The following is a 25799-nucleotide window of genomic DNA, read 5'->3' as shown; positions in this document are numbered from 1 at the left end:
CGCGAATAAAAATCAACACCTGAGCAGTATCTGACACATCCGCTGACTCATCCAATGCTAGAGAAAACCACTCATGAAGTCCATTTTTGTCAGACAGTTGAGATGATATATTTTCTGCAATGTCTTGCACCCTCCAAGCCACGGTGTTTGCTGACAAACTGACACTTTTAAATAAATTTACCTTTTTGGGCATATTTCTTCGGCTACTGCAATCAAGCATTCTTTTATCATTTCTCCATCGGTGAATGGTTTGCCACGTTTTACGATTTCAAAAGCCACACGAAAGCTGGCGCGAGTTGCAGACTCTTGTTCAGTATTCGCTTTGGTAAACAAAGATTGCTGCGATTTGAATCCGCGTTTCAAAGCTTCAAATTTTTCCTTTCGATGTTTCGATTCATAGTGTCGCTATGGTTTCATTACAAATTAAACATAACGCCTAATTACTGGATTCAATCACAAAATACTGAAAGTTCCATTTTTCTTGGAACGTTCTGCATTCACTGTCGATTTTTCGCTTCTTTTTCATACTAACAAATCACACATAAAAACAATAAGTCAAATCAAAATACTTTATTGACGGGTGTTACTTTTGTTTGAAGGTGATTGAGAATGTTTCATGATGAATTTCACCAGTTCGGACTTCCATTGTCTACTATAAAAAATGATTTGAAATCCCTGAAACAACTTAAACAGAAGAATCGAAATGAATAGCTGAAAATAACAATTATATTAACCAAAATAAACCTGAAATGAAATAATAGTGAAATAAAATACAAATGAAAATAGAACAATTGAATGAATAAAAATAAAGAAATGAAAAAAAATAAAAATGAAAAGTGGAGAGATTCCAAGTCACGTTAGTTCACGACGTGTCGATTGTTAGTATCTACAATCGTCTTCGGGTGATGACTGGACTGATTCCTCCGAGAGATGACTATTTATAGGTCGTTCGAGTACTTTCACTTATCCCCGCTTTCCATTTTCCACTTCACTGGTTCCGTGGGAGATGACCGTTTTGGCGAGAGTTGACCATTTTTCGCTTGATGATGGGTTTCCATATGTTGCGTATTTCTACGCTGGCTTGGCTGAATACGTTGTTGAACAACATGTATGCGGCTTCCTTGAATTTTCTCCTAAACCAATGTTCCTCTCTGTGCAAGATCTCAGCTTGAGACCACTCGATGTTGTGTTGATGGGTCCAAACATGGTCTGCTATTCCGGATTTGCTGGTTTCATCTCGCTGTGTGTGTTTCTTGTGCTCGGCAATGCGAACATTCAGTGGCCTCTTAGTTTCACCAATATAGGATTTTCCGCACTCACAGGGTATCCGGTAAATGCAATTCTTGGAATCGCAGTCCGCTTTTGGTGGCCTGGTTTTCGTGAGGCTGCTACGGATAGTGTTACCGGATCTGAAGCAGGTTCTGATGTTGTACTTGGAACCAATTCTTCTTATCCTCTCCGATAATCCTCTGATGTAGGGAAGTGCAAGCACTGGTTGTGATGGCTTCTCTTCCTTGCGAGGCTCCTGCTGTCTTCTAGCCAAAGTCTTTTCTACCATAGCTTTGGAGTAGCCATTCCGTTGAAGATCATTTTTGATGATGTCTAGTTCCTTCTCGAGACCTTCCCTCGTATTACAGAGCCCAAAAGCACGGTCTAATAGAGTCTTGATGATTCCTCTTTTAGTCGATTGATGGTGGTTGAATTCGTGGTTCAGATAAGAATGGAAATTTGTTGTGGATTTCCTTCTCCATTGTGAAATCGATGGAAGGTCTCACGCTGTTGATGTGTTTCAGGAAGGCGTCTAGTTTTTATTTCATTTCTTTATTTTCATTTATTCAATTGTTCTATTTTTACTTGTATTTTATTTCACTATTATTTCATTTCAGGTTTATTTTGGTAAATATAATTGTTATTTTCAGTTATTCATTTCAATTCTTCTTTTTTTGTTGTTTCAGGGATTTCAAATCATTTTATATAGTAGACAATGGAAGTCCGAACTAGTGAAATTCGGGTGTTACTTTATTTCACAATAGACAGTTTCGCTTCCTTCGCCTTTCCTACGCAGACTAACTCGCAGTTGCGCCGCTAGCCTTTTTATATGCAATTATTACTGCCATCTCGAGGTGATCGTAATACACTAGCTAGAAGCAGAACTTTCTCGAACCAACGCGGTAATTCCAAATATTTAATTACGCCTAATGCCTCCTAGCGGGTAGCTGAAAAAATAGTACATAGTACCACTACTCGCCACTAGATGTCGTTAAGTGTCACAATACACAATAATAATTGAAATGCAAAAAAAGCGTAAGTTTGCTTAGGTCACGCACTTTGCGACTATCCTAGTCTAGAAATATAGTTAAGGGCAGAAATTGGCCCTTGGAACAAACTGGCCCGAAGGCTTCAAAGTTTGGAGACCCCTGCTTTAGATGATTGGACCTAATATGTTTCTAGCATAATATTTTTTAGCACACTTCCTCAGTTACACTAAAATGGTACGAAATGGTTTTTCCTACGATGAAAGTGTCCGAGACACTTTTTTTCTGGTTTCAGAAATGACATTTTTTTTATATCAGAGTTATATATATTTATAGACTTATCAAATCCACTGGAAAGTTGATTCATATCTTCCCTACTCACATTTACATATTGATTGATATTGCTAGGTTAGATTAGGTTAATTTGAAATCATCAAATTTTGTCAGTAATACATATACATGTATATTTTAGAGCCGCTCCTGATATGAATATAATATTACGGGAAAGAAAAAGAAATCCGTACTCAATCATTATTTTCATTTCAGGAAAAATTGGTATTGTTGTAGACGCTAGATGGTATGAACCTGGCAGTACATCTGATGAAGATATTCAAGCTACAGAGAGGGCCCGAGAGTTCGCGGTAAACTTCTTACAAACATTTCCAAAAGTTACAGAATCGATTTTGATTTTAAATTGCTACCATATTGAACCACATTAATAACAGTGTTCAATTGATTTGTTTGCAAATTTTGGCAGTTCTACCAGGTATCCAAACAATGCCTTATTTTTGAATAGGTATATCTATTACGAAAGTTATTCGTCGAAAAAAATCATACATTTTGAAAATATATCAAATGTGCACATGGTGCTGCATTCTTCTGCAATAGCTAGAAATATATATTATGGAGCCACAATTTGATTCGTTTGTCATTGAGATTGTCTGTTCGTTGCTCACTTTTCAATGGTTCTATTTCCGGCCACAATACATTGGTGACAAGTTATCGAATATTACTGAAGTTTTTTCTCAACTTCAAATCGTTATTTTTAACACCTCGACAGGTGTTTTGATCACCAAGTGATCATTTTCAAAGAGGAAGATTAAAACTAGAAACTAATGCGAAGCTAACCCTATTTATGCTATATACAGTGTGTCTCACTTCTCATGGAAACACCCCCGTATCTTTCGTAATATTCGAGGTGGAACGATGAAACTCTCAGGACTGATGGAAATGCTTAAAATGCACCTACCACCTGAATGAGGTTGGCCAAAGTGATATACACTGTCCGCCACTCGCGATGGAACACCCCATTTTTGCGGTAAAATATATTAGGGGCCAAAATAGGCTCAAAATTCCATCAGGACTACTAACTTACTACGAATACACTTTTTTCCTGAGGAAATTTCAGTCCTGAAAAATACGAATTTGTCTCACTTCTTATGGAAACACCCCCGTATCTTCCGTAATATTCGAGGTGGAACGATGAAACTCTCAGGACTGATGGAAATGCTCAAAATGCACCTATCACCTGAATGGGGTTGGCCAAAGTGATATACACTGTCCGCTATGTTTTATGTTCCATCGAACACCCCATGTTTAGATAAAACATATTACGGCGCAAAATAGCTCGCTTCCAATACCTGAACCTCTTCATTCTACCTGGAGAGTACTTTCAGGTATGGAAGATACAGATGCTGTGAGATGCTATCATTCATTTTTAGCCTATCTGAGGAAAATGTCACAGCACCACATTCTCAGATTATCGAGATAGTGTGAAGCAGTGTATGAAAAATGATCGACGGCGGCATCTATTATGACTGAAGAAGATTATTCGTTAAACTAATTCTGGTTGCTGAACATCCAAATTCTATCCCAACCAGAAGTGAGAGCTCTCGATTGATGAGCAAAAACTGCAAAAAATGGAAAAAATCTATATTCAAAGGTTCACATCTCGAAAACTGTACAATTCTGAGCTTTGGCTGTGGACACTTTCAATCAGCACATCAAGAACTACAACATATCAAAATTTCGGCAAAATTCAAGGCAAGCCATTTCTCATAAGAAATGTGCGGGGTCCTTTTTCAAAATATTGAGGAAACATTCTACCATCCGAAACCAAATTAATCTTCATACTCATTGCAACACCAAAACAACTGGTAATTTTTAAAGAAAAAATCGTACTCGGTGAACAGGTAGAATTTAGATTATTGTACCTACTTGCTGAATTGTTGTCTGAAATCATTTGAAGGGATTGAATTACATCAGTTTCTTTGAATCATGCGGTGCCCTGAAATCACCATGGAAAAAAGTTGCTCATTGATATTTACTGTCAACCTGACAATATTGTTGGAAGATCTTGTTGTATTAACCCCCAGACCAGTTTTCATTGCATTTGTTCTTTCTAGTATTGTTGTGTTCCAGTTGTTTTCTGTTCGTGAGTTCCTGATCATATTTTAATATTTCTAAAGATCCCATTTTAACTGATATCAACTCATTTTGATTGACAAAGTTCAACATGGCACGTCTGTCACTTCAAGCAAAAATTGAAATTGTTTTAATTGTTGGTGAAGGGCTGAGGTCTTATCGTGAAGCGGCCGCTGAATTTAATAGAAGACACCCGCTAGAGGTAGCTGTACACCCTGAAATTGTACATAAAATATATAATGTATTCGTGAGCACCGTCCAAGTAACAAAAGACAGAAAAATTGTAAAACATCATATTGATGAAGATACGATATTGGCGACTCATCAAGCTGATCCTAGAATTATTTTGAGGAACTTATCGCTTCAACTCAATATGAGCCGCAGTAAAATATGGAGGTGATTAAAGAGGCATAAAATGCATGCGTTCAAACCCAAATTTTTACATACTTTGCACGAAGGAGATGAAATTCGTCGTTTGGAGTATTGTTTATGGATGCAGGGAAATTATCTCAATGACAGGAATTTTTTAAAGTATATCTTATACAGTGATGAAGCTACCTTTAACACGAATGGTGTTGTATCTTCCCAGAACATGAGGTTTTGGGCTGAACAAAATACAAATTGGGTGGTGAATTGTAGAAACCAAATATCTCAGAAAGTTAATGTGTGGTGTGGTATCCTGAACGAAAATATTATCGGGCCATTTTTTTTCGATCAAAATTTAAACGGACGACTATTCGTTGATTTTCTCGAAAATGCATTTTCCGATGTGTTGGAAAAACTACCTTTGGATGATTTTTCAGTTAGATGGTTCACCAGTTCACAATAGTGGCATAACAAGGGTTTGGTTGAATAGGAATCTACCTATGAAATGGATAATACCCAATAGCCCTGTCGTAGTATGGCCACCACGATCCCCAGATTTAACTCCACTGGATTTTTATTTATGGGGAAATTTGAAAAATAAAGTTTATAAGGATAAGCCAATAAATAAGGAAGATCTCCGTGCAAGAATTATACAAGCGTGTAGAGATATAAGGAACACATAGCACACTTAAAATATGGAAGACCTGAAAAATCAGCAGTCGCCCATCATATTTTGCAACAAAACCATCCCATAGACTTCAGTTCATTAAGATTAGTTTGACAAGTTAACAACAACAAGCAACTAGATGCCTATGAGAGTGTAGAAATAAGTAAACGATGAATAACGATGACGGACCTATATAGCTTGTTAAAATAATATTGTTGGGTTTACTGATTACTACTGAAGGACACATTGCAAAAATAAATTTGGATAGGCAATATTGTGAAATTATTTTTATATAGCTGAAAATTGTTTTATATAAACATATATTGTAAAATAATAGATAAGGCAAAATTGTAAAATTAATTAAGTTGGTGTACCTGTATGGGTGGTACGCCTGGATGGTTTACCTGTATGGGATACCTATATAGCATAAATAGGGTTAGTTTCGCATCAATTCCTAGTTTTAATCTTCCTCTTTGAAGATGATCACTTGGTGATCGAAACACGTGTCGAGGTGTTAAAAATATTGATTTGGTGTTGGAAAAAAATTCCAGTAATATTCATTACTACACCAAAGGTTCCAAACAGTGCATCATAAGTATAAGTTATCGGTTTGAAAAAAATCAAAGATTATGCAGGCTCTATATGGAATGATTGTAGGTATGAAATTTTTTACGAATATCTGAATGTTAATTGGTGAAAAGTGCTGCAAATGTTTTTTTATTTCCGTCAAACATTATTTGATTAGTTAACTAGTTTAGTGATCCAATAATTTTCCTGAAAAAGGGGTTGGTTGGGTAACAGGATCAATTTTTTCTTAAAAAAAGAATTGTATTCTTGTTTCGAATTTAATTAAATTCGAAACGTCGGCAGACGACAGAAAATGTATTTGATTATATGCAACTTTTTTCAAATGAAGCTCCCTGCAGATCAGCTTATATTATAGATTGTTATGTCTCCCAATATTTTCATTACTAAGAGTTCGATTCACTGTGTATTTCAAATTATTTCAACAACGATGTAGAAATACCTGTTATATGTTAGAAGTTCATTCTACTTGTGTATGCATTCTATTAGAATATTTTTCAGCACAAAAACGAATAGTTGAAAAATATTTTTTTTTCATCAGCGTCCAAAGCATAATTTATAAAGAATAAACACATTTTTTCAGCAAACCTTACAAAATAATTCGTTTTTAGCGATATCCAAAGTTATAGCTATTTCAGTTTCAGTGTTCAGTAAAACATTTTGAAAAATTCATGATAAGCAGAATTCAACAAAGTATGGTTCGGGAGCTACAAATCATTTTAGTTGAAAACGAGCCACCATGAATAACAGGAAAAATAAAAAAACACTCAACAACGTATACAGGGGGACACATTTTGGCATATTCATATTTGATCTAAATTTCCCTATCGCACCCTCAGAGCATGGCACCAATTGTTTTGCATTATCAGATGTTTCATGATGAACAGATTTCAACAAAGTAGAATACATTATGGTCTGAATTTAGCTGGTGATCTGAATATAAATCTTTTATCAATCAATAATTCCACGAAGGGTTTATTGAATCTACTTGAGAGTTATGGTTTGTCCCAACTAATTGAAGTTCCTACCAGAATAACTGCTGAAAGTCGAACGTTGATCGATATTCTAGTTACATCAAACAGAAATGATATAAAATCCGTAAATGTTTTGGATACTGGTATTTCCGATCATTCTCCTATTCTATGCGAAGTATTGTCATTGAAAACATCTCATGAATATAAGACAGTAAATTTCAGAGATTTCAGAAACTTTGATAGATATAGTTTTCTGGCTGATCTTTATGCGATACATTGGGATGATATATTCCACTTTACCATTTTAAATGAAATAATAGAATATTTAAATGAAATATATCTTATCTTTATAACATCCACGCACCTATTCGAACAATCAGAACAACGAAACCACATGCCCCTTGGCTCACTTATAATTTGAGGGAAATTGTAAAACTAAAAGATAAAGCCCAATAGGACACTTTTAACTTTGTCAAAAATAAATCCCTTTCAAGCGCAGCAATATCTTAATCGTATAAAAAGTAACTGTGCTGGATCGGATGGTATATATTTAATGTTTAATGTTGAAAGCTACCTTATCACCCACATCACACATATATTCAATACCGCAATTGAAACAAACAGCTTTTCCACTTCATGGAAAGAATCTATTGTTTTACCGTTACCGAAGTATGATAATCCAACAGAACTATCACACTATCACTGCCTGTATCACACTATCACTGCCTGTTCTTTCTAAAGCATTCGAGTTGATCCTCAAAGATCAGATTTATTCATATGTGTATAGTAATAACATCATCACTGCTGTCCAGTCAGGTTTCCGGGAATCCCACAGCACTACAACTGCTCTTGCAAACATAACGCAAGATTTATTCAATTCAATTGATGAAAATGAATTGACTCTAATGGCACTGCTTGATTACAAGGCATTTGATACAATAGACCATACACTTATCTGTAAGAAGCTTTCGTATTTTGGATTTGATAAAAACAGTGTGAAGATATTAGGGAGTTGCCTACAAAATCGTAAGCAAATTGTATGTTTAGATGTTAGATATTCTGAGGCTTTACCAGTTTGTTCCGGAGTCCCTCAGAGATCAATTCTTGGTCCGATTTTGTTTTCAATATACATCTTGGATTTCCATAACATAATAAATAACTGCCGTATACATCATTACCTACGCAGATGATACTCAGCTATACTATTCATTCAGTAAAAATAACTGGCAAGAAGCTGTTCATCAAGTCAATCAGAATCTGGAAAATATCTCGCACATGTCAGATGCTCACAATCTGAAACAGACCACGACTAGATCCCAACTTTTACTAATAGGTACGAGACGAAAAAGGACTGAAATTGAAGATCTGATCGATGTTCGACTTGGTAATGATACACTTTCGATAGTAAAGGAAAGCAAAAACCTGGGACTGTGGATAGACTCCGAACTCAGATTCCATAAGCATGTTAGTATAATTCGTCAGAACTCTTATATCTTACGTCAGCTGTACTGATATAGGGACTTGATAACATCCAGGCTTAAACTAAAGCTTTGCGAAGCACTGATATTATCCAGAGTATCTTACTGTGATATCATCTATGGGTTTGCAATAATACAATCGGACATGAAACGCCTCCAGAAAATTCAGAACAACTGTATACGGTTCTCTTAAGATGTAAGAAAGTTTGATCATATCTCAGCTAAATTTGAGGAATCTGGCTGGCTCAGACGGATTGAAATTAGGCAACTGCACCTTCTTGTTGCAACTCATAAATTGGTCTCTCAAAAGAAACCTCACTATTTATTTGAAAGATACGCAACATTTGAAACACAGAGTCACTCTAAAACCCGAAATCGTGATAAATTCATCATTTCCAAACATTCCACAGCTTGTTTCACTCGAAGTTTCTTATATAATTCAGTTGTCCTCTACAAGGCACTTCCTAGTGAGTTTAGACACCACACGTTATACAGTGTGACCCATTTTTAATGGAAACACTCCCCTAAAATTTGAAGTTGTAAATCGATTTTAATTTTTTTTTTGAATGTCAAGTACTGAAAGGTCTACCTTGGGACAAAATTTTAAATGTTTATTAAAGTTTCAGGGCATACTACGATATTTTTTCTTAGTCGAAAATTGGGATTTTTTATTAGCGTTTTTTTTTATTGAAAAAATCACTACGCCACTGAATTCAGAGTGCCTCTGAATAGGTGTGACCAAAATTTCATGAGAAAATATTCATTATTAACAAAGTTATGACAACTCAAAAATTCGAAAACTCACACAGCTAACAGTCACAATATATCATTTTTTTATGATTTCAACAATGAAGTGCCACCAGATGAAAAAAAAACAAATAGCGTGAATATTTTTAATGAAAATAACGGAATAACATTCACACAATTCAACTAACAATGACGCACAAAATTTTAATAAACGTAACTAATAACTAATTATTGAAATGTTTCGATTCAGTGCAACAATTAATTCTAACTCATATTCTAGTAGCCTCTACTAATCCACCACGTATTTCGATACATGTGTCGTAGCGCTTACGAATGTTTCTGATTACGTTCCTCAGTTCTTGAGGGCTAATATCTGCACATACCTGTCGAATTCTTGCACAAAGTCCATTTCTATCTCTTGAGCGGTTTTTGTAAACCTTTTGTGTGAGAAGTCCCCAGAGAAAAAAGTCCAAAACTGTGAGGTCTGGAAATCTGGGTGGCCACTCTATAAACGGACTACCACGGCCTATCCATCGGTTTGGAAAATGTTCGTTAAGCCATTGCCTCACAGCTCTGGCATAATGAACTGAACACCCATCTAACTGGACAATTAAATTTGATCGTCCATTGATTGGCAGCTCGTGAATAGCATCCCAAAACTCTGTGTTTAAAAATTCCAGAAACCTCTGCGTATCAATATTTTCCTCAAAAAAGAAAGGACCAATAATTCGTTCGTTCAATATCCCACACCAGACGTTGATTTTTTGGGAATACTGGCTTTTACAGTTTATTACCCAGTTAGGATTATCCGCTGCCCAATAGCAACAATTCTGTGATGACACTACTCCATTTGTAGTGAAAGTGGCTTCGTCGGTATATAAAATATTTTTTATGAAATTTCTATTGTTTAAATATTCCCCTTGGGCCCATAAACGATATTCCAGGCGTATTGCTTCGTCGCCTTCTTGAAGTGTGTGTACAAATTTTGGCTTGAAGATTTAATAGTCTTCGCCTTGAGACATCTCCGAATAGTTTCTCGTGGAATATTCAAATCTAAAGTGGCATTCCTTATACTGGCATTAGGATTATTTCCGAAATAATCTGATCATTCCTGTCATTCCTGTTTCGTCTTTGTACAGGATTACTTTTTAACATCATTTTTGATACTGCACCAGTTTCATTGAATATTTTATTTATTTTATTTACCGTACCGCAGCTAATACGAGGACGATCTGGATGTCTCTCATTGAATACTCTGCAAACCTCTCTAGCACTTCTAACGTCATCTCCCGAAAGGCGTACAATTTCAATTTTCTCTCTTACGCTCAATCTTGGAGCCATGACTCAAAATAATTCGAAGAACTGTAAGGTGAATATTATTGACAATAGTACACTTAAATCTTTCACAAGTGTCAAACTGTAATATCATTTCCATGGCAACTAAGATTTAAATTGAAATGTTAGGTCTTAGTTTTAGTTAAAAATAAAATAAATACAACAATAAAAATTAATTGGCGCTCCGGGGCGACTTCATTGATTCCAGTGGCGCATTTGCTTTTTCAGCTGCAGGAAAACCCGGAAAAACCTGCAGCACCACATCATCTGAAGGTCTTGATCTAACAATGTCCTCTCTCTCATAAAACAAAATGTAGGGTGTTTCCAGAGGCTCCAATAAATTCAATGCATCGCCAGAACACTTCGTGACACGACTATCGTCAAACTTAAACCAGTCCGTTTCTTCTTTGACCAAGGCGTAATAATGACCACTATTTTAGTTAATTTGCGTGAAAACTTGAATTTAATTCCGTTATTTTCATTAAAAATATTTACGCTATTTGTTTTTTTTTTTCATCTGGTGGCACTTTATTGTTGAAATCATAAAAAAAATATACTCATGGCTATATCTGTTGATATAGGGTGTTTTTTGTAACTGTTAGCTGTGTGAGTTTTCGAATTTGTGAGTTGTCATAACTTTGTTAATGATGAATATTTTTCCATGAAATTTTGGTGACACCTGTTAAGAGGCACTCTGAATCCAGTGGCGCTAACAAAAAATCCCGATTTTCGACTAAGAAAAAATATCGTAGTATGCCCTGAAACTTTAATAAACATTTCAAATCTCGTCCCAAGGTAGACCTTTTAGTACTTGACATTTCAAAAAATTAATTATTAAATCGGTTTATAACTTCAAATTTTAGGGGGGTGTTTCCATTAAAAATGGGTCACACTGTATAACTTCAAGAAAAAACTGAAACTGCTCTTGAAATCATCTGGACAATTCAATTAGATACCGTTAATGCTCTCTTTCGTGGTATGTTATTGCAGTTTATCTTTTGTTTTTCTGTCTACTATTTTATCATTTATTTTTCAATTTTTTGTAAAACTCTCAAATATCCTTTTATAATTGTCTTTTTAATTAGGTTAAGTGGAAAAACAGCTTGAGCTGAACTTCGCCTTTCATCATTATTTTTGTTTCTGTATATTATTGTGTTGATGAATAAAGCCGATTATTATTATTATTATCAATATCATGAGGCATTGCAGAGAAATAACTCACGAGATTCTCAACCATGTGAGGACGGCAATGGAAGCTTGTTTTTACCATTGTATGGGAGTTGGTAGGAACCGTTTTTGAACATTTACTATAGAAATGTTTCTTCTTCTCATTCTCCAGTCATCAGATTTTAATTCAAGATATAATAAAAAATATCTTTTTTTGACTTATCGCTTCCATATTTGTCTCTAGAACGAATATGTCAAAATGTGTCCCCCTGTATACTATTTTTGAGGTATTTTTTTATTTTTTCTGAAAATCATTGTTCTAAAAGTTATTCAGGGTGGCTCGTTTTCAACTCAAGTAATTTGTATCTCCCGAACTACAAGATTCAGACCATATGTTTTATACTTTGTGGAAATCTGCTCATCATGGAGCATCTGATAATGCAAAACAATATAGGGTGATCCATTTAAAAAAATGGTGACATGTTCTGGGGGTGCGATAAGGAAAGTAACATAAAATGTGAATATGTCAAATTGTGTTCCCCTGTATACTATTGTTACGTTATCCGTAAAAGGTACCTATTTATTGTCGCTTGCCCATTTACTAATAGCTCATATCGAGATCATAAACAGCCACCTGATAGCTGCTGCTACTAACGGAAAAATTAGAAACTTTGTTGGTCCTTGACCAAGGTATCTTAATCATTTTCAGTTGGAAATTGACAATGATATCCAAACTCTGAATTTTACTTAAGGATTTTCGTAAACGCTATAAGCGGTTGTAATTCACATGTTCACAGAAACGGATTCGTAATAGTGCTGATTTGGAAGGTTGAGAATTCCGTTTTCTCATCTCTTCGGAGGATATTTATATCAGTTTTTTTCCAACTGTATATGGAAACGTCTTCGAATTATTAAGGTTCGATAATCGGAGGTGAGTTTTCAAGTAGTATTCCTTGTGTCATCAAGGACAACAATATATCCCATAATACGAGGAATCTAACAATAATTCGATTTCAGGCGTTTTTTTTTTTAATTAATTTGTGTACCACCCAGAAAAACCCGATATTATTATACGAACAGTCATTTGGGGACAAGGAAATGAGGAAATGACACATGGGTTTTCATCCTCTTCCTTGATGAAGCAGCGCAATAGTGCCGTATCGCCCTAGTGCCCTTTGGAATCGAGGCTATGTACCGCATAGCGGCATTAAGGACTTTACTTTTGAGTGAGAATTGAATATATATTATTTTTTTATACCAATAACCAAATTTTGAGTTTTATTGGGGCATTATTGTATCGTGGATAATTTATAGATTTGGATCTGCTTGCTGTTACATTATATAGGGTTAATAGTAAATCTGTTGGCGCCCTTGGAACATAAATCATTTGTATAACTCACCCCCCCTCGCTGTCTAAAAGCTAGCTGTGAGCAAATAACCCTATCCTGTTTATATCTAAAATACCCCACATATGAACTAATGATTGAATAAATAAGTAATGAGAAAAAAATATTACGTAACACTATTGATTACGTGTTTATTTATTTTTTCTGAAAATCAGTTTAGCAAAAGTTATTTAGGGTGGCTCGTTTTGAATGGAATGCACCGTATATGTAATAATGTCCCGCATTAACCCATTAAAGCCCAGCTAATTTTTTTCTCAAATATTCAAAAAAATCGTTAGTTATTACTGTTTTAAGTATAAAAATCTGGTTGCAACATATATCTTTCATTGTCTCATCGAGGAAGTTTTTTTTTTTTAAGTATGATATATCATACGTTGGGAAGTGATGAGTACTACTTATGAAGAAAAAACAGGAATTATTCTTTATTCAAAATCATATGAAGAATATTTCTTATACAAAGAAAAACAAGGCTGAATGTAGAAAATTCACTTGGCATGATAATTTCTGAAGCATTGGGCAGGATGTAGAGCAATATTACATTTGATACAGATGAATTTTGCACATTTGCCGCAAAAACCACAACGACGTTGCGTTTCAATCTTATCAACGATATGCTCTATTCTGTCATATCTCACTTCATTCAAAACAGCTTTTGGAGTTTTTGGTTTTGGCCCATGACGATATTCAGGACCCGTAAGAATGGAAAAGTACAACGCGTCGTATAAACTGCAGAAGAGATATTTTTCTGTCCACATATCTGTAGAGCATCCACATATTTACAATGGAGCCATTCAAACAAAATCTAATGTGAGGCCAGTACCATTTTCTGGATCTTATTCTTATTCGATATAGTCCTCGTTGACCATCAAAAATATCCACCCCACCCATGCCATGGTTGTATGAATTTATCAATGATGGCTGTTCCACTTGCACTGGAGCTCTTTCCTTTTTAGACCACTGTTGCAGGCCCCTTTTGATAGACACGTTTCTGAATCCACAATGTTCGTTGCGATTGTTACCTGGTTATTGTCATTCCAACGTATAAGTGTTATGTTGTTCGCTGTATCGGTAATAGCATGTGTTGATCCTCGCTTTTCTTTTTTGAGGTCTCTGAGTGGTGCCTTTTCTATCCTGTCTGATCTGATTGTTCCAATACAATTCAAGTTATATCCTCTGAAAGTATGTAATAATGGCAAAGAAGTGAAATAATTATCAATGTATATAGTACTTTGCTCTGGAAGGTAGTTCAAACATAGATTCTCGCAGACACTAGATCCCAAGGTTTTGCCCTGAAGCTTTTCTCCAGCCCCACAATAAGGATTGAATTTCAAGAGATATCCTTCAGAAGTTGTTAGGCACCAGAATTTGAAGCCATGTCTTATCGGCTTGCCCTTGATGAATTGCTTCATGCTGTGATGGCCATAGTATGGCTCCATTGCCTCATCAACCGAAAAGTTTGAACCTAAGGGCTGGAACATATTCTGGGAAACTCTATTTACATGTTCAACTAATGGCTGAATTTTATATATTTTGTTCTTCTGATCAAATTTATTATTATCGTTGAAGTGAAGATATCGATGGATGAGCTCAAATCTATTTCTAGACATACTATTACTGACCAAATGATTGAATGTATCTGGTTGTGTTTCCCAGTAAAGCCTTCTATTTGGCACTTTACAATACCCGGATAAGAACAGAATTGCAAAGTACTTGTATAACTCATCAAAAGATAATCTAAATTCATGATCACCTTTGAAGGCTGCATACTTTTCACTTTCATCGCAAATGAATTTCATGAATTCTTCATCATAAAAAATTTTGAAAATATCGATTGGTTGCAAATTTTCATCTCTAATTGTTTGAACAAAGCTTGGTTCTGGTGTAACGGGTAATTTTGATTTTTCATTTCTTGTTTTCAAGTTGAGTGTATTCCACTGACGTTTTTTGGTGTTTCTTTTGATTTCTTTCTCTTTCAACTCCTTAGCGAATAAAATGGCTAGCGGTTTATTATCTTCCGAAGATTCACTGTCGGATGTTTCAAGGTCGGTATCACTAACATGTTTTTGTGGCAGTAAATTTAGTTGTGTCTTCACATTCTCATCATCAACGCTAAAAACCTCCATAGGTTCTCTGAGCACTCCCTTTCCAATGCTTCGGATGGTACCTACATCTTCTTCGTCGCTCGGAGCATCGTCTTTGTCACTATCGGCAGCATTGTTGGGAGGAAGAAGAATTAGCTCCAATTTCTGAGCATGTTGCACTTCCTCATAGTCTTCGTCATCAGAACTTAATTGTTCAAGATAATTTAGCAACTCTTCTGCATCTCGAGGATCTTCTGGGTTATAAAATTGTTTTCTGTAAAAAAGGAAAAACTAGTCACCAACGCCCAACGTATGATATATCATACAGTGACTAAGAATTGAAAAAAAAGGAATAATTTTACCGAGTTGTCCCACTGCTCTTAAGGATATTACTTCTTAGTATTTACATTATGTGTATAGCTTATAAAAAATACTCTAGGACATAATTTGCAAGAATTCCACCGAAAAGAACTTATCTCAATGGCATTTTAGAACACAGTCAGTAAAAACTATCACAAAAACAACTGTAAAACCCAAATTTCACAAATCTCGCTCAACAGGCTCTGAATATAAATGAAATAAACCTTCAAAAACAGGCTCTGACAAGAACTGGTACAGAATGCACTATATGACAATGTTTACTTAACCTCAAATGCACATGTGTTTTGTGTATGATAAATCATACGGTGGGCGTTAATGGGTTAACACATTGTTCATGCTTCAACTCTATTTCACACCTTTTTATCTATCCTAGAAAATAGAATTCTTGATTTGAACATAATTTAAATCTTCGTTAGAGGGTAGAAGTGATCATAGAACTTTTCTCATCAGTTTCCTGATATAGCAATAATTAAGTTTCAGCACTGGTTTCAATACTTTGCACAGCATCACGAAATATTTCAATTTTTTTCAGATTGGGCTCTTCACGAATCCTATTTTTCATCCTGATGGGGACTTTCCAAAAATTGCCAAAAAGTTTATTCAGGAAGAGAGTCAACGAGAAGGTTATGTGCGATCCAAACTTCCATTATTATCACCCGATGAGGTCGAGTTCATCAAAGGAGCTTTTGACTTCTTAGGCTTGAACGTGTACACCAGTTTTCTTGTGAAAAATGAGAATACAAACACTTCCGAATCATCATCCTGGAGAAAAGATGCGAAAATTCAATTGTATCAGGATGAATCGTGGCCAACATCAAAGTCACATTGGCTGAAGGTTAGCTAGCATGAATTTTTTAAAGTAAAACTTCTTCACGTGCGCTTGAGTAAGTTGCTGAATGCGTGACGGGAGCGTTACGAAAAGTGTGATCGGACGAGGCGAACGAAAGTTGAGAGGGAGGTATGAGTTAGTGGAGATAGAAAGGGAGAGAGTTGCATTTCGTATATTACTGTAGGAACAAGAGAGAGAGAGGTGCAAGCATACATTTACGGTCGAGTAGGCTCTGAAGAATTAGGAGGAAGCTATCATACTATTGTAAATCATGCCCTATAGAAAATAACGCCGTCCGCCACTGGTGACCATAAACCAATTGTGACGTAGCTGAGAGCGCGCGAATGTACGATGCTCGCTGCCGCTCTAAATGTAGTGAGAATAATGCTACCGACTTCAATGGTACTCTGGCAAATTTTTACAACTTTCGATTACGATATATAAGCGCTAGCCATGAGCGTATCGACACAGTCAAGTGGAAATTACAGTGCGGTACGCAAAGCGATCTAGTAAGGTGATAGACATTCGAATACTAGTTGAAGTGTTTGTTGTATTTGAAGTGAAATGAAGTTGAGTTTGATTATTGTTCAGTGTAGTCTGGGGATGGTAGTTGGTCGGTTCGACGTGGGTGCTTTGTTCACTCACTCAAATCGACAGCTGTGTTGGTCGGTGGTTCAAGCCCCAGGCGGAACAATCGATTTTCACTTGCTATCGTCCAACCCGTGTTAGGAATCACACGTTAAAAGGTAAGATCTCGTTAGTCCTTAGCTCGAACAAGTTTCGACTTCTGAGGGTTGTCGTTCGTAGATGTGCGACAGGTGGTTAACGGAAAAACAGATTTTAAACAGACAGAAACAGACAGTCAATTATTGATCAACCCACTGGGAAAAACGTAACATATGGTGTCAGAAGTGGAATAATTGACTGAAATTTTTTATGTTTTATGGTGAAAACAAGGAGTGTCAATTACGACGGAATGGAAAAGCTTGAGAAAATGTTTGAGGCTTCGCAAGCAAGCCTGGCTGAAAATGAAAAACGCAGAAGAGAGGAAGGTGAACGAAGGAGAGAGGAAGAACAATTACGCCGAAATGGAGATCGTGAATTACTACTAGGTATTCAAGAAAAACAGGAGAAAGACAGATACTTGCTGGTAAATATTCAGGTTAAAGCAAGAAAAAGACTGTCAGATGTACCTTCATTTATTGGAAGATTTTGAATCTTTCCAGGTGAGTGAAGGGGAGGCTCAGGAATATATTCAGGAAGAATTCCAAAAAGTATTTCAGGAAACAAAGAAAGGACTGCCCACATAGCAATAGATATTCCAGGTATATTTCATGAATATACATTTGAGGATATTGTATTATGCTATGAATATGCCATGGAATATATATCTTCTGGAGAATATTCCCTGGAAGTGCTCCTGGCGAACCTTTGATATATTTTAAGAATATTCCTTGGGAATATTCTTGGAGTATCTTATAATATTCTTAGAATATCTAAGGTATATTCTATTAAGAATATTCCAGGAATAGAACCCGAGGAATATTCATAAAATATTCAGGATATTCTTTTTTTATTGAAGGAATATACAATAGAGAAACACCATAGAATATTCTTTAAATATAATTTATGAATATTCTAGGAATATAAACACATAATATTCATAAACAAATATATTTTAAAAACAATATACACTGAAATATTTGACGTTTCAACCAATATTAAAAATAAAAAATCTAATTCAAAATATTTATTCACTGAATAAAATATTCCTGAATACTGTCATATTACAAATATTAGAAATGTATTCAAATTAGGATGTTCCTACTCTCAAACAAATGTATACTAAAAAATATACTAAAATAACAACTCTGTGAATTCGTCAGCACTAATTAAAAAATAATAAATATATCATTTCATTGAAAAAGAAAAAGTGTATTACATCAAGAAATAGGTTAGGTTAGGTTTCTCACTTAGAAAAATAAACCCACAAATGAAGTATTTAAAATGAGTGGTATGATGGATTCTTCAATGAATTTTACTTACTTAAAGTTATTCAAACTTTGCTCACCAGAATAGTTTTCCTTATATTTGTCCAACAATGCATCTGCCAGTGTTTCAATAGTAATACCTGGAACAAAATGTACATTAACGTTCATTATCACTATTTGAAAGTGGCACAATAAAATTGGAATAAAAATCAAATAGATATTTTTCGCATAGGTTACTCATGAACATTTACAACATTTTATGACTTGGAGAGCAACTTGCATTGTCTTGTTGAAAAGTAATCATTACGTTTTCAGTTCCTTGGCGCACCTGCCTGTACTAGGTACCACTCTGTTTCCTTTTGGGTAAATTGATACTATCTTGAAAACGAGTGATAAAAATTATGAAAACAAATGATAAAAAAGAATGTGTCATTCACTTACTTTTCTCTATTGAAGATACACAACTGAAATCACTCTAGTTCAAACATGTACTTAGTCAAACCAACAAATCCCACACACCAACTCTCCTCGAACCTAAAATGAAGTATAGTAGGATAATCACCATGACTTTACTATCGATACTATTGCATTTTACTTACTTTTCTTGAAGACTGAATAGATGCAACTCTCCTGTTTGAAGATCCAAAATCAAACTATTCGTTGTACTGCAAATTGGACAACCCCAAATTATAAATGGTACACTGAACGTGACAGAATTATACTTTGATAATAACACCAACACACCATGCATTACACACGCGAACTTGCCACGTCAACCGCCATGTTGAATCAAATGTCGAATTTAACGCAAATGTACCATGCATTAAGGGACAGCCGCTTTCACAGAGCTTATTCGACTGTCGCGCGCTACACTTCAATTGACCAATGAGAAACGTTTACTCCAATTCTTCACTTCCCCATTTCTCTGTTTCCAGGATTTTTCGCTTGGTAATTAAATAATTTCAAATACAAAAAGATAAATAGGATGAGAATTAACCAATTTATTGATGCAATTGGTTCATTTATTGGCCCATTCAAATTTTTTTGTCGTTTCCAACAGTTGCTGTTGGAGCAATTCATCCAGAATTTTTGCGTTGAGTTCAAAATCTGGTTAACACTATCAGGGTTATATACATTAGGTTATGCATTCGATTAAGATCTTCAAATATTTTTGTTTTAATATTATTGAATTATTTGAATACGTTATTATAAGATAATTCAAAATTCCATTGTATAGAATATTCCAAAATATACCGTGGGGATATATTCTAAGAATATACCATACGGTATATTCGATCGACAATATTCTTAGAATATTCAAGGGAGAATAATCCATTTATAGACATTCTATGCACATTCTTTCGGGAATAATCCTGCCATATTCATTCAAGCATATTCTATGAATATTCTAAAGGCATGTATATATTCCAAGAATATTCTATGAATATTTGGAATATATACGTTCGTTTTATAATATACAGGGAATATTCCATGAATATCTAGTGCTGTGTGGGTGGAAGCTTGAGGGGGTTGGAAGGAAATTTGAGAAGGAACTTGAAGAAGTCGAGAAAAAGTTTGAAGAGGTTTTCCGACAACTCCGAAAGAATCACCGGAGCCAAAAAGGATTTCTATGGAAAAATGCAAATCGAAAACGACATCTTCCCCCTCAAGCGGTAGTTTTATTGAAACTCTGGCCTTCAATGGCGAATATTCATGGTCAATTTATCGCAGACAATTTGAGGCTGCTGTGGAAAAAAAAGGTGGAGAAATGAGGAGAAAGCAACAGGTCTCACACTGACACTACGAGGAAACACCTCCGAAATTCTGCAGTGAATGGTAGCGAGCACCTTCAACAAGTCTACCAAGCTCAAGTGAAGCAAAGAACTCAAGATCCAACCGAGAGTCTGCAGGAGTTTGGGGCTAAAGTCGAAAGGTTGGTGAGACTCGCTTACCCAGAAGCACCTGATAACTTCACCCATGTGATTAGTATCCATAGTTTCATCGACGGGGTTCGTGACACGAAGCTTCAGTAGTCATCGAGGATGACACGTCATGAAAAATTGAATGAAGCCATCATTTATACCCTAGAATTTGAAGCTGCCAAAAACTGCTTCGCTACAACAACGAAACGTTCTAGTGAAGACTATCAATGAAAAGGAAGACGAAGGAACAGATCGACTCATGGTAGGTCTTGAAGAACCCTTCAAGAAAGATTTGATGAATGGAACTGCATCCAAGACAAAAGGACGGCCTAAATGTTATAACTACGACAAAGAAGAACATTTAAGATGGAACTGTCGATCTCGTTCAACATTTAACAAAAGAAGAGACTGTCGTTTGGAATCACCCGAACTGGAGCGTCGTAGTTTGGAAAAACCAAATTCAGGCTACATCCCAAGCCCCCAGATATTCGACTTCTACGATAGGACGCAGCAGTAATATATCAATTGTCGACGGATTTCTGTATAATCACCAGTTACCAGAAGGAGAAACTTTCACCAGGCGTGATAAGGTAGCGGGCAGATACTTCTTTATGGATAACTCCGATAGGGATATAAGCTCCCCTACCTCCCGTCACTTCGGGTTCCCTCTGACCCGGAGGATAGAAACCTGCAAAAGGCCATTGTCCAGAGACACGCACAGGAAACCTGAGGGATCACCTGACCATGGTGTGGTATTAACAATCTCTGAGGGTGACACTACCTTCATGACGGAGTGAGAGATCATCGTAGTGCAGAAGGAGAATCCGGTCTTGAAAACTGTACGAGAGTGGATTGATAAAGGAGTGAGGCCGTGATGGCAAGATATCTCCAAGTACGGCCAGCAGGAAAAGTGTTAATGGCTCCAATGGGAATCCATGAGAATTCGAGATGACCTAATCAGTCGGAAATAGACAAGCCCGGGTGGAAGAACTCCCAAATTCCAGATGATCCTTCCAAAGACGTGTATCCCGAGAATCCTTGAACAGCTCCACGATGGTCGAACTGGACGGCATTTCAGAGTGGATAGAAGTCTAGCGGGAGTGCGTGAGAGAAACTATTGAGACAATTGTCGTCGAGACGTGGAAGAGTGGTGTAAGCGTTGTGACCTGTGGTCTTCGAGAAAGGGTCCGAAGACAAGGCAAGAGGAAAGTTGAAGCAGTACTTCAGTGGGTGCCCTTTCGAGTGAATTGCAGTCGACATTATGGGAGAACTCCTTATGACCACATCCGGTAACAAGTACCTTATTATTGTGGTGGACTACTTTTCCAAATGACCTGAAGTAGTAGCCTCACCCAACCAAGAAGCTGAAACGGTGGCAGAAGCATTGTTGCAGAACGTAATTGCCAGACACGGAGTACCCCAAGAACAACACTCGGACCAGGGCCGCAACTTCGAATCGGATTCACTCTGTTGGGGATGAAGAAGACACGAACAACTGCTCTTCACACACAGTCCGATGGAATGGTCGAGAGGCCTAAGCACACCATCAATAATTACCTTTCGATGTTTGTCTCCGAAAACCAAAGAGACTCAGATAAATTGGTTCCTCTTTTTCTGTTGACATACAGGAGCTACCAACATGACGCGACAGGTTATACACCATCCATGTTGTTAACGGGTAGGGAACTGAAGCTTCCGATGTATTATATGGAAGTCTTTTCGATGAATCTCAAGAGGTACCTCTTTTAGAGTATGTGAATGACCCGAAGGAGAGACTGGAAATTGTACACGAATATGCCAGGACCAAATTAGAGCTTTCCAGCGACATGATGAAGATAGGATTCGACAAAAATTCGCTGACAGTGAGCTTCAATGAGGGCGATGCAGTGTGGCTCTACCAACCCCAACGTCGGAAACGTTTGTGTTCCAAGTTGCAGAGACCATGGCAAGGACCTTACTTGGTAACCAAAAAGATATATGATCTGGCGTAGAGAATCCAATTGTCACCCAGAAGCAAGCCTGAAGTTGTTCACATAATGAGGCTGAGTCCTTACATGGGTCGTTATGTCCCCTCTTGGAATATTGTTCGGGGCGAACAACCTCAGTGATGGGAGAAGTGTTGTAAATCATGCCCTGAAGAAAATAACGCCAACCGCCACTGTGACCAATTGTGACGTAGCTAAAAGCGCGTGAATGTATGAGGTTCGCTGCCGCTCTAGATGTAACGAGAATAATGCTACCGACTTTGGTGGAATTTTGGCGGATTTTCTACCGCTTTTGATTACGATACATAAACGCTAGCCACGAGAATATCGACACAGTTAAATGGGAGTTACAGTGCGGTGTACGAAGCGATCTAGTAAGGCGATAGACATTCGAACAATGGTTGGAGTGTTTGTTGTATTTGAAGTGAAATGAAGTTGAGTTTGATTATTGATTAGTGCAGTCAATTATTCGTCAACCCACGGGAAAAAACGTAACAATATGTTGGCACTAATTTTAGCAGTGGATTTTAATGTTGATTTCGCCTCCGAAGATGAACAACTCCTGGTAAAATTTCTATAAGATAAATCAGAACTACAAATGAGTACTAACCGAAATAAAAAATCTATTCAAAAATGTTAATTCATCAATAAAAACTTATAATGAATTCAAATAAATTATATGTATATGAATGTGTATATTATACATATATAATCATATATGCTGGCTGATTCATGGTGGGTGGCATATTAGACGGTTCTGGTGAACCAGACATCGGATCACATCAAAAATTCAATGGAGAACATATTCGGTCATTTTATACCCAACCAAAATATTTTCAACAATGCGGTGTTGTCACTTCCATTAGAAAGTAGTAACAACTTTGATTTTCCAAATGGAACATCCTGCATATAATACAATTTTTGGAATCTACAAATTACCTATTTGTTATGAATTAATTTCATTTTTTTTCTTCGGAAAACGTGACCTCTAGAAATGCTGGTATCTTTGAGTTGAGGAATACTATTTCAAATAGAACATCCTGTGTATTATCACAAATTCAGAAAGCTAGTATTTTTTTTCCTTTCTATGTACATCATGTAGTCATGTTTCGGACTTACAAGTATTTATTTGTGAAAATGTCCTAACAGAACGGTATTCCCACTCGGTATTTTGTAAGCGGGACATGATTACCATTTGAGAGAAATGTTGTGACATTATCCTGATTATATTGATATTTTCGTCACTCCAGAAGTTTCAAATACCTCCAAAATGATGAAACAAACCTATTCAAACGAAGTTCTTATGAATTTGTCCATTGTTTTTGGACAGTGTGATAAAATTATCAGCAGAATATATGAAAAGTTCAATGAAAGGCATTCGAATCTACCGCTGATGAACCTCAAGAAAGGACCACGCACACTCCTTATGCAAAATGGCTTTCTGTCGAATTGCTTGAAATTTTAGTATTTTGTTGAGCTCGATCTACTGATCAAAAGGTACCATAGGCACAAAAAAATTCTATGTATAAGTTTTTGAAATACAGGGTGTCACAGTTGGAAAATGCCACTTTCAGACCAATATTAAGTAGTTATTATCACACATAATTATTGAAAAAACTAAATGGAGTCTATAGTTCTGATCTCATATCGAACTTTCATATATATGTTATAGGCTGCTACCTCTGTTCCCAGATCTGAAGCAGGTCCTGATGTTATACTTGAATCCAATCCTTCTTATCCTTTCCGATAATCATCTGATGTAGGGAAGTACAAGTACTGGTTGTGGCGGCTTCTCTTCCTTATGGAGTTCTTGCTGTCTTCTAGCTAAGGCCTGTTCTACCATCATTCTGGAGTATCCATTCCGTCTCACAAAAACCAGGCCACCAAACGCGGATTGCGATTCCAAGAATTGCATTTACCGGATACCCTGCGAGTGCGGAGAATCATACATCGGTAAAACTAAGAGGTCATTGAAAGTTCGCATTGCTGAGCACAAGAAACATACACAGCGAGGAGAAACCAGCAAATCCAGAATAGCAGAGCATGTTTGGACTCATAAACATAACATCAAGTATGCTCAAGCTGAAATCATCCACAAAGAGGAACACTGGACTAGGATAAAATTTAAAGAAGCAGCGTTTATGTTGTCCAACAACGCATTTAGTCAGGCCAGCGTAGAGATACGTAACATAGGGAAACCTCTAATCAAGCGAAAAACGACCAATTCCCGCCAAACAGTCATCTCCCGCTATAACCAATAAAGCGGAAAGAGTGAAGAGGGGATAGGTAAAGCACTCGAATGACCTATAAATAGTCAGATGTCGGAGAAATAAGTCCAGTTATCACACGAAGACGATTGTGGATACTAACAATCGAAACGTCATGACATAACTTGGTTTGAAATCTTATAATTTTTATTTTTCATTTTTTGTTATTAATATTTTTTAATTTTTATTTTTCATCTTTTATTAATATTTCAATTTTTTATTCGTTAGGTTATTGCTTGTATGTTATTTCTTTGTAATTTCAGTTTTTGTTTAATAAAATTGTTATTTTCGGTTAATCTTTATAATTTTTAAAATTTTTTTTCAGGATTTTCAAATCAATTTAAGTATATTATATTAGGCAATGGAAGTCCGAACTGATGAAATACACCACGAAACATTGTCGACCACCTTCAAACAAACCAAAAAGGAAAATGCCACTTTAACAAATCTGATTTTATAACTTTCTGGAAGAATTTCATTTCTCTTATCGAATAAAAAATTGTCAATGCATCATACTGAATGCGACTTTTATATTCTTTGGTTCAGTTTGGTGGAATAAAATGTATAACAATTATGTTTAGTAATTTTTTTCGGACGATTATACATGACTTATGAAGTGATCGATTTGAAATAAAAATTTCAAAAAAAATATATTTCAATCTTGTATTGATATTTCTAACGTGGGATTTTCATTTGAACATATGCTATATTGAATGAAAACTCAAAAATGGGAGATATTAAAGTTATTCAATAGTTTGAATCATGTTGTTATCTCTTGTTAGGATATACCTAGAGAGTACAGATTGTGACAAAGAATTAGAATATCAAAGAACAAAGAAAGAAATATCAAACGACTTTTTCATATTAATTTTCGAACGACTGAACTGGTATGAAATTCATGGTGAATTCATTATATAATATCAGATAAATCGTGGCATT

The 25799-nt window shown here is 36.0% G+C and overlaps 1 protein-coding gene and 1 long non-coding RNA gene across 4 annotated transcripts in view; one reads left to right on the top strand and one right to left on the bottom strand.

Moving 5' to 3' along the window:
- The window catches only part of LOC111516055 (myrosinase 1-like), a 122006-nt gene that overhangs the window by 82361 nt on the left and 13846 nt on the right, over window positions 1-25799 (top strand). For all 3 annotated transcript variants that reach the window (XM_074186683.1, XM_074186681.1, XM_074186682.1), the window contains 2 exons: window positions 2802-2896; window positions 16399-16701. In XM_074186683.1, coding sequence (XP_074042784.1) covers window positions 2802-2896; window positions 16399-16701 — 398 coding nt within the window. The remainder of the gene's footprint in view (window positions 1-2801; window positions 2897-16398; window positions 16702-25799) is intronic.
- LOC141487561 (uncharacterized) lies at window positions 18584-19862 on the bottom strand. The gene is made up of 3 exons (XR_012468442.1): window positions 19286-19862; window positions 19128-19220; window positions 18584-18826 (listed from the first exon to the last, which is right to left on the bottom strand). It is a non-coding gene; the product is annotated as an uncharacterized lncRNA (long non-coding RNA).

The sequence above is a fragment of the Leptinotarsa decemlineata genome, unplaced genomic scaffold, assembly GCF_025532065.1.
Source record: "Leptinotarsa decemlineata unplaced genomic scaffold, Ldec_3_MD MMD2_P_RNA_scaffold_4, whole genome shotgun sequence".
Lineage (NCBI taxonomy): Eukaryota > Metazoa > Arthropoda > Insecta > Coleoptera > Chrysomelidae > Leptinotarsa > Leptinotarsa decemlineata.
The sequence above is the reverse complement of the archived record's forward strand: the minus strand, read 5'-3'. Positions and strand labels throughout refer to the sequence as shown.